General features: G+C 42.8%; 1 protein-coding gene across 4 annotated transcripts in view; it reads right to left on the minus strand.

The window, feature by feature from the left end:
* Positions 1–4,399: 4,399 nt before the first annotated feature.
* Positions 4,400–16,782, minus strand: part of SEPTIN6 (septin 6) — a 69,521-nt gene continuing 57,138 nt past the window's right edge. Inside the window, exons 9-11 of one of the 4 annotated variants that reach the window (XM_019717028.2) lie at positions 14,319–14,509; positions 12,047–12,091; positions 4,400–5,404 (exon numbers count right to left, since the gene is read on the minus strand). In XM_019717028.2, the coding sequence (XP_019572587.1) occupies positions 12,088–12,091; positions 14,319–14,509 (195 nt within the window). In that variant the 3' untranslated portion in view covers positions 4,400–5,404; positions 12,047–12,087. Of the gene's footprint in view, positions 5,405–5,593; positions 7,423–12,046; positions 12,092–14,318; positions 14,510–16,782 lie in introns of those variants that run through there. The other 3 variants (XM_019717027.2, XM_019717026.2, XM_019717025.2) reach the window with 3 other exon arrangements.

Genomic DNA, 16,782 nt, shown 5'->3' on the forward strand with positions numbered 1-16,782 from the left:
TCCAGAACAATCCAGAAACCTCCCGTAGTCATCCATCCTCCTCTCCTCCATTAACTTTCTCTGTTCGGACACAGACTCCTGTCATTGTCTTTAACACACACACACACACACACACACACACACACACACACACACACACACACACACACAGAGAGAGAGAGAGAGACAGCTCTGAGCTTCTTTCCCTGCCCTTTCCTAAGGGGCAGTTGGTGAATGATGAAAGGGAGAAACTTGGAGCCTAGCTAAGCACCACCCCTATAAATTAGGTCACCAAAAGTTCTTGACCAGAATAGTCTGCACTACAATATCCTCTTGAGGAATGTTTACTAACATTAAAAGCAATAGCTAGGAGCTCCCACTGGCCAAATCTTGGTAATTTGAGCACCAATAGTATTAAGCACAGTAGTAAACCATCGAAAAAATATGAAGCCATAAGTCCATAATGACACTAAGTAGATAGATAAATAATGAGGAAGGAGGGAGGGCCTTTGCTTACAATAGAATACTCTGTGCCTATTAGGAAATATGAAGGTAGTGCTGGAGTTGCAAAATCATCATTTTGTAGATTGGCACAGGCAAGAATTATCAATAGATGCTAAATCTAGGGGAAATTTTTTTATGAAGAGTAGGATATTGCATGGACTTATAGTTTCTCCCCACAGATTGTTTATTAGTAGCAAAGAAGAAGAAAAAAAAAGTAATTTATATAGTGGAGAAATTGGGCAACACCTTTACCCAAAATGAGAACAATCTATTTTTCAAATGGGACTTCAAAAATATCAGTCATAAAAGACAAAGGCTGTTCCAGATTAAAGGAGACTAAAGAGGACATAATGGGTGATCCCAGACCAAATCCTATATGGCAAGAAAAAATACTATACAGCATATTATTCATAACTGTGGTTATATAAGAGAATATCATTATTATTAGGAAACACCCACTGGAACATTTAGGGGTAAAAGACCATGATACATGTAAAGTACCTTCAAATGGTTCAGAAAAAAATATGTATATCTTATCTACTATATATTATATACATGTGCATATATATATATACGAGGTCAGACAATTAAGTTCGCAAACTCATCCTAGGAAAGGTGCTACATACCTCATTGCTGAATATCACTACAGTCACCTTTGAAGTGCTCCCCTTGGGAAGCTATGCACCGATGCCAGTACCTAGTCCACCTTTCAGAGAAATTTTGGAACTCGTTTTCTGGAATGGCCATCAGAGCTGTTGTCGTATTACACTTCATGTCCTGAATGTCATCAAAATGTCTACCTTTCAATATTTCCTTTATCTTCGGGTAAAGAAAGAAGTCATTGGGGGCCAGATCAGGTGAGTAGGGAGGGTGTTCCAATACAGTTATTTGTTGACTCGCTAAAAACTCCCTCAGAGACAGTGCCATGTGAGCTAGTGCATTGTCATGATGTAAGAGCCGTGAATTGGCGAAAAGTTCAGGTCGTCTAACTTTTTTTACACAGCATTTTCAGCACTTCCAAAGAGTAAACTTGGTTAACTTTTTGTCCATTTGGTACAAATGCATAATGAATAATCCCTCTGATATCAAAAAACGTCAGCAACGTCATTGCAACAAGTTTGCGAACTTAATTGTCAGACCGTGTGTGAGTGTGTGTGTGAGTGTGTGTATGTGTGTGTGTGTGTGTGTAGGGCGGGGAGAACACACACAAATGATAAAGCAGAAGGGGCAAAATTTTATAAATTTCAAAATTAAATGCTAGGAAAATTCAATAGTTCCCTACATTGGTGAAGAATTTCAATCTAGCTACCTCTTAATCACATTTTGTTGTGTGTCCAGCACTGTATGGGGCCCTCTGGAAGGCTATGCATGATGTTCCTATCCTTAGGAAACTTAACATCTCTTGAGGAGGAAAGTACCTCAAATGGGAAGAAGAGAAGATCGTAAAAGTTCAAGTAGGATGTTCAAAAATGGAAGAGATCAGGATAGGTAGATGGGATCAAGAAAGGCTTCAAGGAGAAGGTAGGGCCTGAGCCTCAAAGGCAGGATTTAAATCAGTAGAGGATTCAGACAAAGTCAACAAATCACTTGTGTAACTCAGGGAGAGGTCTCTGGACTGAGTATACTGGGAAGAAGACTGGATATTAGGAAGTATTGGAAAATGTGGTTGAGTAGGCAAGATGGGGCCAATCTCTAAGTTACTAAAAAATAGCATCTAACTAGAGCTCATGCAAAGTATACCCCATAGCAAAGGGCACTAATCCAAACCCATGGGAGGTGTTAAATATGCCCTTACCATTTGATTAAGGAAAAATAATTTGATAAGCCCCAAACCAAGATGGAGTTTGTCCCCAATTATATACATAACAGATATTCACACAATTTTTTATAGGTATTGAGCCCAGAGCAAGGCCTTTCTAAAGCTCAAGTCATACAAGCTAAGAGGTAGTGCAGGACTTGGATGGACACTGATGGAAAGTAGGTCTAGGTGGCAAAACCTGAATTTTGGGAGGTGACTCTGCAACATTTTCAGCATAGGGATGACTCTCCTAAAGTGGGGGCATTTCAGACAGGAGAGGACACTGCTTAACCTCAGTGCTTACACTGGAATCCTGGTTGTTGGGCCTTTTTGAGGATATTAGAGGCCTGGTTCTCTCCCCAGTAGTTGGCATTCTCACCTGCTCAGCATTGCCCCAGGAGCAGGCTCTCTTCGACACAGCAGGCTTTGCCCCCCATTTGTGCTCTAGCAAAACTGGATGCAAATTTTAATCAAACCCATGTTCCCCTTAACTTGCATTAAAACTTCAGCCATTTGTCTTCATTTTTTATTTCTTTTGACCAGCCACTCCCTTCAAACACCTTTAGTCTGATGATGCATCAACAAGCACTAAAATGCATTAGAGGTGGGGTAAGCAAACTATGGCCTACATACCAAATCTGGTCCCACCACCTGTATTTGTATGGCCCTCATGCTAACAAAGGCTTTTACATTTTTTAAAGGCTTAAAATAATCAAAAGAATAATTCAGGAGATATGAAAGTGAAATTTGTGTGTGTGTCAAATTTCAGTGTCCGTAAATAGTTTCATTGGCGCACAGCCACATTCAACCTTTTACATATCAGCTATGGATGCTTTTGTGCTATAGTAACAGTTGAATAGTTGCAGAGAGCATATTGCCTGCAAAGCCTAAAACATTTACCAGCAGGCCTTTTACCAAAAAAAGTTTGCTGACCCCTGGCCTAGAGCAATGATTCTCAACATGGGACTTTTGCCCTTCAGGGGACATTTGGCATTGGGAAAAGACATTTTTGGTTGTCACAACTTGGGGTAGGTGGTGTGGTGTGATGTGGTACTAACATATAATGGGTAGGAATGCTGCTAAACATGCTACAATTCATAGGTCCCTACAACAAAGAATTATCTGTCCTCAAATGTCAGTAGTGCTGAGGTTGAGAAACGGTGGATTAGAGAGAAACCTAAAATACTTCTAGTAAAGGGGAAACTCCATCCTTAATAAAGGATATCATTTATGGAACACCTGGTCTTTAATTTACATTAGCTCATGTAGGCTTCACAATCGCCCTATAAGGGAGTTACTGATAGTCTCCTTTTACAGAGAAGTTTTTAACACAACTTGCCCATCGTACACACGGCTAGCAACACTGTCAAGCTCAAGAGCCTGTATTTTTCTACACCTCAGTGCCTGTCGCTACTCAGTGATGTCACAGGCGATTTATGTCTCACCCGGCTGCCCCCTACTGTGCGAGCTGTGCAGACGCAGGCCAGTGTCATTTCCTTCAGGCCTGGGTACCAAGCGGTTAAGGACCACTGTCCTGTCCACAGCATCTGGCCATCCCGGAAATGAAGCCAAGGAAAGGAAACTTCACCTCGACCGCAAGCAGACTTATGAAAACTGACCACTCTGCCTCTTGTCCACTTTAATGCTGGGGGCGGGAGGCTGAGGTGGGGATAGGAGCTTCCCTCCCTGGTATACCCAGGACATAAAATACTACTTGCTATCTTTAGAATGCTTTTTGAGTCATGAAGAACAGTCATATCCATGAATTTTCAGGAATCTCAAATCACAGACTTAAAAGAATCTTGTTCGGTAGGATCTGGCACTCCACTTCCTCCATCGATTATCCTAGATCATCATGAGCCCAACGGATCAGTTAAATCCATGCTAATAAAGGAAAAGTAGAGGATTTCCTGTCCACTCCCACCCCACCCTGTGGGAATTTCAATCTCAGATTGAGGAAACGGGGCACAGCAGCCCATCTAGAAAGGTTGCATATGGGCTGATGGTGCCTCCCTGAGCCCCTCAAGTCACCCACTTGGAAGACAGCTACTCACTTCTCCTAAGGCAAACCATGATGGGCCACCTCACCTAATGGTTTAACATCAGATCACACAGCCATTGAGCATTTCTTTGAAATTTTATTGAAAATTGACATGGGCATTAGAAAGGTATCAAGCTAAACAGTGCTGGTTTCAGGATGTTTCTCCTGGCAAATGAAGGCCCCAGAGGGGCAGTGACTGGTCACACCTTTGAGCAAAAACAACAAAGAAGAAAGGAAAAACAAACACAGATACTGGAAAACATGCAAAAAACGACTCTCTCAAGAGACACTGGATAGTGGGATGGCAATGGTTATAGGGATATTTAGGAATGAGCACGCACTCACATGGTATTTTGATGCAAGTTAAACCAATGAATTCAAGGCAGATTTATCAACATCAGATCTGTCCCTCCAGATTTCAAGTTGAGCAGAAACCTCTCTCAAAACCCTAACTGGCCTTGGAAGGTTGAATGGAGTAAATTTTGCTCTCACTAAGCTTATAACCCCTCCCATCTTTCCCTTCTACACTGGGTGTTAGTGGATCCATTCTCCCCCTTGCTGGGGGTCTGCAGAAGGTCTATGAATGCAGAAGAAGATACAAATGTCACTTGACTTTCTCGTCCATATTCAGAAATGTTTAATAGTGGCAATAGACAGTCAACCCACTGAACCAGAGAATTTGTGTTTAAAAAGAAAAAAAAAAACCTCAAACAAAAACTTGTGAACAGCATTTCCACACCCACAGGTGAGGTTTCCTGCCCCAGTCACTTACACTTGGGTGAGTCATCCTGCAGTTGTCTCTCTGAAGTTACATTTGGTCCATTCTCCAGCTCTGATGGTTCTTTTCCTGCCTTGTTAGGTTAGGACAAGACACTTCCATTTAAAATACCATGTAACTCAGGAGAGAGCTTCTTTCCTGGACACAGGGACCCATGAACACTTGCTGAGTGTGTGTGCGCAATTTGGGGGGAGAGGGAATTTGTTGTTTTCTGGTTTGAGACAACATGGAACCCTAACTCTTCTATAATGGCAGTCTTCTCCTTTAAACTTAGTACAGCTGCTGAAGACAAGATTAAAAAAAGCTGGAAAGGGAGAGAGAGAGAAAAGAAAACATGAAATTAGCCAAAGAAAAAGAACATTCAAAGTAAGACAGGGCAAAGGGAGGGGCAATGTAAGGTAGCACAGATTATACTTGTAGAGGACAGGTTAGAAATGGGGTCCATCACCACCAGGAAATCTGCTGAGAAGGTTTTAAGAACACCACACACCAGTTTAAAGCTTCTTGTTTTAATTAAAAAACAAGCACATATTAACAGCCATGTGAAGGTCAAATGATTAAAACAGAAAACAAAGTGATCTATATTGCAGCTAGGAAAAGTAAACTTCTTGGCTTAAGAGAAATGACGGGTGTGTGTACACACATGTGGGGATTTTTCAGGCATGCCATTCCAGTCTGGAAAAATAAAAGCACTGACCATTTCTAATGACTGGTTTTGTTTCACCAGAAGTAACAGAGTAGTTAGGGTATTTTTAAAAAAAACACACCAGTAACAATTGTATTCATTAAAAGGCCTTTTCACTGAAGGAAAAAAACACACCTTTCTGTCTACAATGATAAAACAACTATTTTAATTCTTTTCATAGCATTTATCGACTTCCTAAAGGCCTTATGCTCGCTCACGGGTTAGATTTTTGTTTATTATACTTTCTTGATTATAAGGATCATCTAGGGCACCTGTTAAATATACGCATGCCTGGGCCCCATTCCATACTTCCAGGAAAGCTGACCAGCTAACAAGTGCTGGTGATCCCTACCGTCAGCAGAAGCACTCAGTTCAGGAGCTGGTCTGGAGTCTTCTGCTTTGCCCGCCGCTACCCACACATCCTTGGATATTTTTCTATGGGGAAAAAAACCCTCAAAGACCCTCTAATACTAACTATTCAGTTTCTCAGAGCATCAAAAGACCTTGTCTCCAGGAACACACATGAACAGATTGAATCTCTTTGTGAAATGGATCGGCAATCAGGAGACACTGAATTTAGCCTGGTTTCTGCCATGAAACAGTAATGGGACCTCCGGCAAATCCCTCACTTCTCTGAGCCTCAATTTTCTCTAACGAAAAAAGTGGGTCATGTCTGTCTAGTGGACCAAAATTTCTCCCTTAATACAAAATTCCTGCATACGTCTCAATACAAAATTCCTGCATACGTCTCCGAAGGTCCCTCAAAGGGTGGGTGGCTCTCAAACTTTTGAAGTTTTCAGAGTTCCTCAAGCCTCAAGTACCGTAAACAAATGCAAATGAGGGGGCTTTATTTGTGATGCAAATAATTACCCAGAGGGATGGAGACTGGTGGTTGTTTTACGTTTGGGATTCATGGGAAGCAGTTGTGAAACTGGACAAGAAAATATCAAAGCTGCAAAGTCTTCCCAGGAAGACTTGACAGCCCTAGCTCAGCATCTCTCTGAGCTACTAGCTGAGTATCCAAGTGTTTTTTGTCTGTTTTTGTTTTTGTTGTTGTTGTTTTAACTGCCAAACACAGGGTCTCCTAAAATGCTCCACTATGAGACTTAGATTTTTCAAGAAACTAGCTTATGCTTTGGCAGCAACCCCTTCACACTCGCCTCTGGCCACTAACCAATCAGCTACTCACCAGACAATACATCAAAACTGCACTCTTGCTTTGCCAACAAGATAAAGTGTGTGCATATATTTGCTTTTCATTTTTTTCTACCTTTCACTGCCTATTACTATCTATTATTGAAGAGAGAAACCCTCTCCCCATTCTCAACACTTCAAAAAGGCCTGAATATTTGGCATAGCCTTGTTAGACTGTGTTTTGGAAGAGAGTAACCAAAAAAGCCACCTCAAAAAATAAAAAAGAAGATGAAGGTCATGGTCAGTGCCAGTGGGACTGGAAGGCAGAACTCAAAAGAAGAGGTGGGGTTTGAAGTGGAAGTGCATGGCAGGAGAGGGGGATCTGGCTGCCTGGCACCCCGAAGGAACACTGTCAGTTAAAATAGGAACCTTGGCTTTAAAAGCTAAATGGAGTCCAGTCCAGCTGTAGCGGGGAATACTATTCAGTACACAGCCATGGATTACTGCAAAGGAAGGGCAGAGAAAGGGCGTGTTAGCCACAGGTCATTGCCAGCTTACCTCCAGCTCTCACTCTCTCATTGGCCAAACACCAAAGGCCACTGTGCCCGACAATGGAGGACTCTCTACTTCAAAGGGTTTCCCAAAGCCATTATCAAAATTAGGGCTGGAATATTTTTAAGATATCAAATCTTTAGACTGGAGATAAAGTTAGGGACCTTCCGAGAGAAACAAAGAGTCTTTTCACCTCTCCAGCTGATAATCTCTCCTCTTCTGATTGGGGGGACACATACAAAATACAGATTAAATCTCATCACATTCACCAAATAAATAGACTGGAAGACTCATCAAAGCTAAACTGAAAACACTGATTCTTTGACCACTCAGTTTGGCAGTTTATGACCTCCTACTGGCTCTGCCTTTGGGGCATTGTGTGGAGCCCCTTAAGAGATTACAGAGGGGATGCTGAGACACCTCAGAATATTTCCTTAAGTCTACCATTCATGACACTAGGCTGGTAATAATATTCAGATTTATTCTCACTTCCTCATCTGTGGGGTAACCAGAGAGGGGCAATTTATGCTATTTTCTTCAGCAGTCATGTTTTCTGGGAAGGGCGTGGTGTAAATAAACTTGTTCTGGATTTTTAACACAGCTTGAGTACAGTTACTTTGAGTGAATCAGAAGTGGAAAGGGCTGGGCTGCGAGGCGAGAAAGAAAAGGCACCAAAAGATCTCCTTCTTGAGCCTCTATAAAGGGGCTGTTGCTCCTATTTGGGGGCAGGGGATGCTCAGGAAAGCTCAGTGACTGGAGACTAAGGGGGAAAGCAGTGCTGACTGGTGCTTACCCAGCCACCGTGGATGCAAATACCTCAGGGAAGCGAGCAGAAACAGGGAAGCTGATGGTAGAGTGTAGCAGATGGGCCCCTGGACCATGTTACAGTCTGGCAAAGATGGGGGAAGGGAGTGGGTGGCTGGGGGTGCTGGGAGGAAGACTGAGATGCATGATGCATCACATGACTGCTGATTTGACCAGAGGCCAGATACTATCCTCAGATTCTCAGGCTTCTATAAACCTTGGTAGGAAGAGTGGGGAGGGCAGGGTTTGTATGCCCCCTAGGAGTAATTAGGAAAGGGAGACCAAGCTCTGTTGTGCAGGAAAAGAGCATCTATAGGAAGCCCAAACTGAAAATGAAAAGAGAAGTTGGGTTAATGAATGGGTGGATTAATGTAAAAAAAAAAAAGTTAGAAGAAAATTGTGTGTCATGATGACTAATTGATAAATTAGAATACATAGCTATGTTAGATGGTCTTAAGGTCCTATTACATTGATTCCTGGGAACATGCTTTCTCGCTCATACACCCACACACACCTCTGAGTGGCAGCAGTAGTGGTATTAGCTAGCAAAATAATTACCAACAGCCTCAAGAATACTTTCTCTCTTGCTAATTGCTAGGTCCTGACTAATGCCCCCCCCCCAACTAGAAACTTTGTGCAGGAATACCTTCAGCAAATCTCCAGGTAGCCTCTGGCCACTGGATAGAGCACCAGGCTCTCAGCTACCAATTGCCTTGTCCCATAGGGAAAGCAGAGGATATTGAGGTTTCACCTCAGGAAGCCTTCAGGGCAGTCCCAGTCAGCTAACTGGTAACCCATAAGGAAAAGCTGTTTGAGAAGTGTCTGGGGATGGTCCAGACCACAGGTATCTGAAAACCTGAACTATGGAAATCCATGGTTGGTTTGTGTTCACATAGCACTTTGACCTTTCTTCCATTTAAACTTCATCCTTGTGACATAAACAGGGCAAGTAGTATCAATCTTCATTTGACATTTGAGGAGACTGAGAAACAAAGAAATCAACTGTCCTGCCCATGATCATAAAGAAAGAGTCACAGCCAGAATTAAAGCCTGAATCCCTTAGAAGATGTTTAATCACACCTCAGTGTTCTCAAGAACTCCTTGGCTGTGGATCTAAGCCCGTTTCTTACCTGAAGAATACATTTATCTCATTAAAGACTATTAGATATTTGGGAGGGATCATTAGAAGCATATGCATATGTGAGTATATTTGTATAGTCACTTCCTCAGAGTGAATACATCTACACACCTCTCTCACTCTGTCTCTTCTCTCTTTCTCTCTGTCTCTTCTCTCTCTCTCTCTCTCTCTCTCTCTCTCTCTCTCTCTCTCTCTCTCTCATTGGGAGTTCTACATTCTTGTTCTAGTTCTGCCACTAACTTACTGTGTGATCCTTATATTCCCTACTTCTACATTTACTCATATTGTCAACTGAAGATTATTCCTTCCTTCTCTACCTCAAAGGACTGGTATAAGGCGAAAATGAGATATCATACTTTGAAAAGTATTAGAATATTACATGAATGTTCACCTCTTATTTTATTTTGTCTACTTCCTACAGGAAGGGAAACCTAAACAAAACTGCAACGGCCTATGTTCTGGGCTTCACAGGAAGGCTGACATACTTTGATATGTGTACACTCTTTCATATACCATGCACCCCTCAAGGGTCGAGGGCCAGTAACCATTGAGATATAGTATCTACCAACTGTGTACAGGTCAGAGAAGAACTATTTCTCTTACAGTTGCAGACAGCTACAAGTAGTGTCTCAAGCAATTTCAAAACCAGTGAAGAACAGTAGGCTTTGCTCTGATTAATGAGAGGTGGCCTTTGTGATCTACCCCCAGGAATGAGGGCTTTGGGGAGGGGACAGACTGCCTTTGCTGCTTTCGGATCCTAGAGAGCCAAGGCCTTTTTCCCCTATTTGGTTTGGAACTTATTTTGTGGTCTGGTGGGGAGGAGCCTGCCAGGAAAAGCCAACCTAGTTGGGTTGGGGTTGGCTGTCCCAGCTGTTTGCCAATTGTCGCTTACTTATAAAGTAAGGCTTTAAGTATAGTTTTGCCAGAATTCATTTTAGTGATGGCCACTATCAGTGATTTACTCAAGGAAACCTGAACCAAATTGTGTCAAACCATGTTAATTCAGTTTCATTAACTGAAATCTAACTTACCAGGATACATCTTCCCTGCTCTCCTCATTGGAAATGGGAAACAAAGAAGGTACATGTGAACTGAGCTTCTACAGGTGTCAGACACTTTGCTAGGCACTGGAACCGCAGCAGTGGACACATTATGAAGTCACAATCTTCCTAGATGAAAATCTGATGTTTAATTCCTGTCAACTAACAGGAGCTCTAAAGACTTGCCTTTTAGCTAGACAATAAATCTTTTCATTGTTATTTTAGGGTTCTTTCCTATGGCCCACTTTCATTGGCCTTATGTTTCAGAAGCCTCTATGGACTTCCTCGTTGGGATTTGCTTGAAAATACGATGTTTTACCAGCTGCCCCAAGTCCCCAGTGCAGCAGATGTAGCAATCAGTTTGGTGATAACAGCAGGCTCTCCTTTTAAATTATAAACTACACTGGTGAGTGGGGAGAAGTCTTCTCAATATTTTATATTCCCTGATCCAAACAAACCAAATGTAAAGGCATTTATGAGACAACTGGGGTATTCTGAACACTGACTAGGAATTTTATGCTAATAAATTGTTAATTTTGTAAGTGTGATAATGGTGGCATTGTGGTTGTGTTGTTTTGGGTTGTTTTTTTTAAAGGAGTCATTATCTCTTAGAGATACATGCTAATAATATATTTATAGATGAAATGATATGGGATTTGCTTTATAAAAACCCAGCAGGTTTGGGGTAATAGATGAGACAGGATTGGCTCTATGTTTGGGGGCTGGGTTGTGGGTACCTGGGGCTGCAATGAGCTATCCTCTCTCTTCTTTTGTTTGGTTTGAAAGTTTCTATGGTAAAGTTTAAAAACCAGTAATAAATCTAATTGTGTTAAATTAAATATATTTATGTTCCCTCTTACCTACTACCTGAGTACAGTAGAACAGATAGAAGGTGCTTAATCATTGCTATAACCAACCTATAAATTACGTGACGCCAGGGACTGCTGTACTCACTTCTGTAGATACAACACCTAGCCCTCAGGAATCCATCTCAGCAAAGGCAGGTGTTCATAAAGCTGGTACTTGTAGAATTAAATTTAAGGAATTCTCTATAATATCTGAGAGCTCTTCATTTTCTTCCACTTTTATTATCATCTTGAGGGGTTACATAGCCAAAAGAAATTTGAGAACTTGAACGCCTTGGATAGCCACCAGAGGCAGACAGAGAAGCAAGTTTGGTTGGCTGGGAACATTCCCAAACCTGAGGTTAATGCCACTGTCACACTGCAAGACAGATCTGCTGAACCCAACAGTTTCCCTCCTCACTATAGTCTAGTTAATTATGCAAGTAATGATTAAGGCTCTTTAAGAAAAAAATGGCCAAAACTGAAACCTCAAATGTTGATCTACCTATGCTAGCCAGCTGTTCTAGAGGCAGAAAATACCTCGCTTTTAATCAGGCAGGCAAACATTCCACATATATACTTGAAACCACACCAGACTGTTTCTTCATATTCTAAGTCACAAGAGGAAACCAGCTAGGACAATTAAGCAGCTTCCTTTATGACTAGATAAGTGTGTTGGGGGGGCAGGTTTTGGGGAGACATGTTCTAGAAGCCACTGCCAGTTCTATTTAGAGTTAATAAGGCTTACCGGGACCCTGGGTCTCATGCAGCATGCAGCAAACAGCAGAGTTAACTGTAAAACAGTAAGAGCTGATGAAGATGGAGTGAACTTGAGGAGAAATCAAATGTTATGAATTCACACAAACAATGAAGAGTTAGAGGTCAAAGGAGATTAGGAAGAGTGGAAGGGACAGTGGGGAGGGTGGGCTGGTAGGGACCCCTGAAACACAGGTACTCTTTCTTAACATCTTTAAGGGCAGCCAAAGGAAATTCTGAATATGTGACTGTATTAGATCCAACCACCATCTGTCAAGAAATGCCACTATCACCACTTCTACTTCAAACCCCACCACTGCCATCATCACCATGGGACCAGAGTGATACAGGTCTCATGATAGGTCTTCCAGAAGTTAGCTGTTTATGAAATTATATAAAAAGCCCAAGCCTGGGGCCACTTATACATCTGGAAGTATGGAAGGGGGCAGTCTATTTTGTCAGGACTTTATTGCAAATATGAGATGCCACATGCCAGTAAGGTTTTCACCCATCTCAGAATTGGAAAAGGGTACTGTAACCAATCCCAAATATTCCTGGAGAATGTACAGCGGTATCACTCTACATAGGGTCTTCTGCCTGGGGCTGGGGGTGGTCAGGTAATTTGAGACAACTGGGAAAAAACCTGATCTGGGAGTAACTTCCCCTGAACATCTAAACAGGGAATATTTATAGGTTAGTGTCAGTGGGGTCCAAACAAACGAATCTCCTAATTCCCACGAGGAGGCTGTGAAACTATCGAAGGGATTAAGTTAACGAATACCACAGGACTATGAAGGAAGCAGGTTAGAGCTGGAAGACAAATTTAGACATTTCTGATCTTAAAAATAGGAATCTATGCCTACTGGTGCAATTAACACACCATGACAAATCAACTAATATACAGTATGTCCAAAGAGGCTTTTCATTTTTGTTTTTGTTTTGGCTAGTTGAACTTTACATTAGGTAATACCAAAAAAAGTTAATTAGTGAATTTAACATATAGTAACAAAAATCACTAGACTAATTGGTGAAAAAGTTCAAATTACCCTTTTGAATAAAGAATAATTGGATTGGTAAACCGAGTGCCTTCAAATGTAAAATATTTTAATATTGTACAAAAGTCACTGTCTTATTCCTAAATGATAAGTCAGGCACAGAGGAAAGGAAGGTGTTTCCTCCTTCTGACAAATATCCAACAGTTGAGTCAGGAACAAGTGGCTAAGAACAGAGGGCAATGACCATGGACATCTTTCAGATCCTCAGGTCCCTTTAATAAGGACATTGCCTAACATGCCACCTGAGGGCTCTTTGAGTCACATTGCACAAACAGCTACAGAGCACAACGGACCACTGGGTTTTTTCCTACTGTTTTGTAGACCCCATCAGAAATGCTTTTCTCTTCTCTGGTTCTGGGATGAGGAATGCATTGGATCAGGATAATTGACCCACATGGTAACCAGAAACCCATGCTATCCTGCCTTACCAAATACCAGTGGAGAGAGATAGATTGTAAAATCATTCCCCAGGTTAAGGATGGGGCACCCGTAGTATTCCAGCATCTGAAGGCTCCCCACCAAGTCCTCGGTACCCCAGACTGGGAACAACTAAGGAGTCAAGAGGAGGGACAGCAAAGAGGTGAGAAACCAGAACTGGGCTACAGCTTTCAGCAGCAGCAGTTAAACACTGCTGGCTGCAGTTAGCGAGAACTGAGGCAGAGCGAATGTTGGCTTACAGGCACGGAGAGGAGAACACCTCAGACATAGGACTGGCAAACAGGCCTGTAAGCCCAATCAGCTCCAACTTCTGGGGCGGGGGGAGGAAGAGAGTGCCCAGAAGCTTCTGGGAAGACTCTTTTTCTTCCATTTCCCTCTATCTATCCTTCTTTTTGTCCATCTCTTTCATATAACTTTGCAGCTCTCATTGTTTCCTCCCTTTTTCCTTCTCCCTCTCACATTCCTTTTGCTTTTCCTCTCCTTTCTCTCCCTCTCCTCCTCCTACGTGAATTTGCAGGACTTTCCTAAGTAGGCCAAACAGAAGGATGGGCCTCTGGGACCAACCACTCCCCTACTCTCAGTTCCCCAAATTCAGGGAATCCTTACATCCTATGGGGACACTGAAACCAGTTACAGGTATCTAAACTCGTCTAACAGCCCACAGCTCACCTCTGGTCACCAGCCCTCAGCCTCTTCAGTCTCCAGACCCTGCCCTGAAGGGATGAACAGGAGGAAAAAGAAGCCATCACCCCAGAGCAGCCTCCCACTTACTTTTTCTTTTCTTTGTCCCTTTTCAGAGTCTGTGAGCCTCCAGCCTGGGGGCCCTGGGACTGGAGCAGCTCGGCAGCTGTCTTTCTCTGTTTGAAAGCGCTCACTTCATCATCCAGGGATTTCTTCTTATCCTCCAGCTTCTTCTTCTCATCCTGGTGTAGTTTCTTCAAACGGTCAAACTTCTCGTGCAGCTAGCAGGAAAGCATAGGGAGTTTGGGGGGAGTCCCCCGTGAGCAGCTCCCAGCTGAGCCAAGCCCAGCGCAACTGGAGACTGGCAGGGTTATTACCCTGCAGGACCTTGGGACCTTAGGAGACATTTCTGCCAGGGACAGCTATGATGGCACCAAGGGGCACCATGTTCTAGAGAGTCCACTTCTCCTCCTGCCATTTTACCTCCAAGTTTCTGCTCCTGAATATGGTCAGGGAACCATGCATTCTGCTTAATTAAACAATTCATTTTTTCAAAAAGTTGCCACACATGGTTAGTGTTGGGACAGAGCCAGGAGTGCAGTTTCCAGGCTCTCGCCCTCACGTGGAAAGGTGCTGGCTCAGGTAGTAAATGGCCATCAACTGTGATTGGATGGCCATCAGCTGTGGCTAGTTGGCCGTCAGCTGTAACCAGTGAGCCATTGGCCACTAATATAACTGCTGTGGCTACGCTAGCAGGAAAAAATGGGGGCTAGCAAGAAGATGGTGGCTGAGCTAGCAAGAGCGGATTGCAGTTAGCACGGCGGATTGCAGCTAGCAAGTGAGGTTGGTTGGCAGAGAAGTGGACGGCAGGTTGTGGATAGTGTGGCTCCTGCTTCCTGCGTCTCCAACCCAGCCGCCAGCGAGACTATAGTGGTATGATTCCCCTATCTATAGCTCCGTGGGTGTTCCTTTTTGGCCTCACCATGTCCTGCATTCTTATGTGGGGAGCGGGACAGGAGACCCCACATGACACCCTGCATGACAGTTAGTAATATCAATTATAATAGTATAACCTTTATTTAGTGCGTATTATAGGCCACGCACTGACTTTTATAAGCACTTTATATGTATTAACTCATTTAATCATCTCAATACTCCTATGAGGTAGGTGCTGTTATCTGCATTTTATGAGGAAACAGAGGTGGGAGAAGTTAAGGAATTTGCCCAACCAAGGTCCATGCATTCTTTAGAGGATTATATAGTGAGATCTCCCAATATGAAAGAGGCCCCTGCTTTTTATTATCTTCAATCAGGGAAGATCACCATGGATCGCAGAGCAAACTTCAACAATGCCAAAGCTGGTCGAAGGAAATACTTGCCCTTGGATATGGAAGGAGATAAAAATATATGTATATATAAAATAGAATGTGCGGAGACCTCAACCTTGATCAAGGGGTCCCTGCTTAACTAGCCCTGAGTAGAGCCAGACACCCAAAGGAGAACAGCAAGAATATTCTGGCATGCCATTGTAGTAAGTGGATCAGGGAGCAAGAAGTACAGTTGGTAACAAACTAGAATGTGATAAACTACCCTGAATAGTAAGAGCAGACCAAGCATAGTTTCATTTTCTTTTGAAGACTCAGGAGTGAATTTAGGATTCTGTAGCACTTGCAGCATACCATGAAGGAGGTCAGGTCTCCAGGTCCTAGAGGTATTTGAAACTGTCATTTAGCAAGGCATGGCGGACGAAAGACTTGCCAGGTAAACCAGCTTTTAATAGTCACTTGGGGTAGGGTGGTGGAAGTTCTGTCTGTCAGTTGTTTTAATCTGGCTTTTGTCCATTGACTTTTCATTCATTCTTCTTTGAGATCCCCTTACCTCTCCTAAAAATACTGGGTAACCTTTTTCTTTTGAAAAGGGAAAGTGAAATAAAATCAATACCCTTGCCCCAGGCTTTGGTGATAACCCTAGAGAGCCACGACAGATTGTGGGGGAAAAGACTTAAGAAGTAATTAAGTATTTCCCTTCATCATGGGTTTCAAGGTCCAGAGAGGTGAAGCAGTTGCTGATGTGCCCAAAACTGTAGCTAAGGCCACTTAATGGAGCATCAGTAGACAAATTGGTAGAGAGACCTTGGACCCAATGTGATAGTTAGAGAACTAACTACACTCTAATAGGCATGGCTTAAGTAATGAAAACTCCAGAAGAATCATTAAATCTTAGTTTAAAAATTCGCTAGAGCCTCACAGATGTTTCTTTAATGCTACCGTGAAATGCAACAGAATGTCCAAGTGACTAAAGAAATGCCCCAGCTGTCACTGTTTCAGGTTTCAGCAAGGTACCCAGGACTGCCTGGGACCATCTTTCCCCATGGCCATGAGAGCAGTTGGAATGGGGCAGGACAGCCAACAACCTGATCAACTATTCCTACTGAGCTCCAACCTCCCAGGAAGAAGGAAAAGAATCAGCTCACACCTTACCTCAAGGGGCTATGTCAGGTCTTGACTCTTGAGCAATGCAGCCCAATAGAACTTTCTGTGGCGATGGAAATATT

The sequence above is a fragment of the Rhinolophus sinicus genome, chromosome X, assembly GCF_036562045.2.
Source record: "Rhinolophus sinicus isolate RSC01 chromosome X, ASM3656204v1, whole genome shotgun sequence".
In the NCBI taxonomy this organism is placed as follows: Eukaryota; Metazoa; Chordata; class Mammalia; order Chiroptera; family Rhinolophidae; genus Rhinolophus; species Rhinolophus sinicus.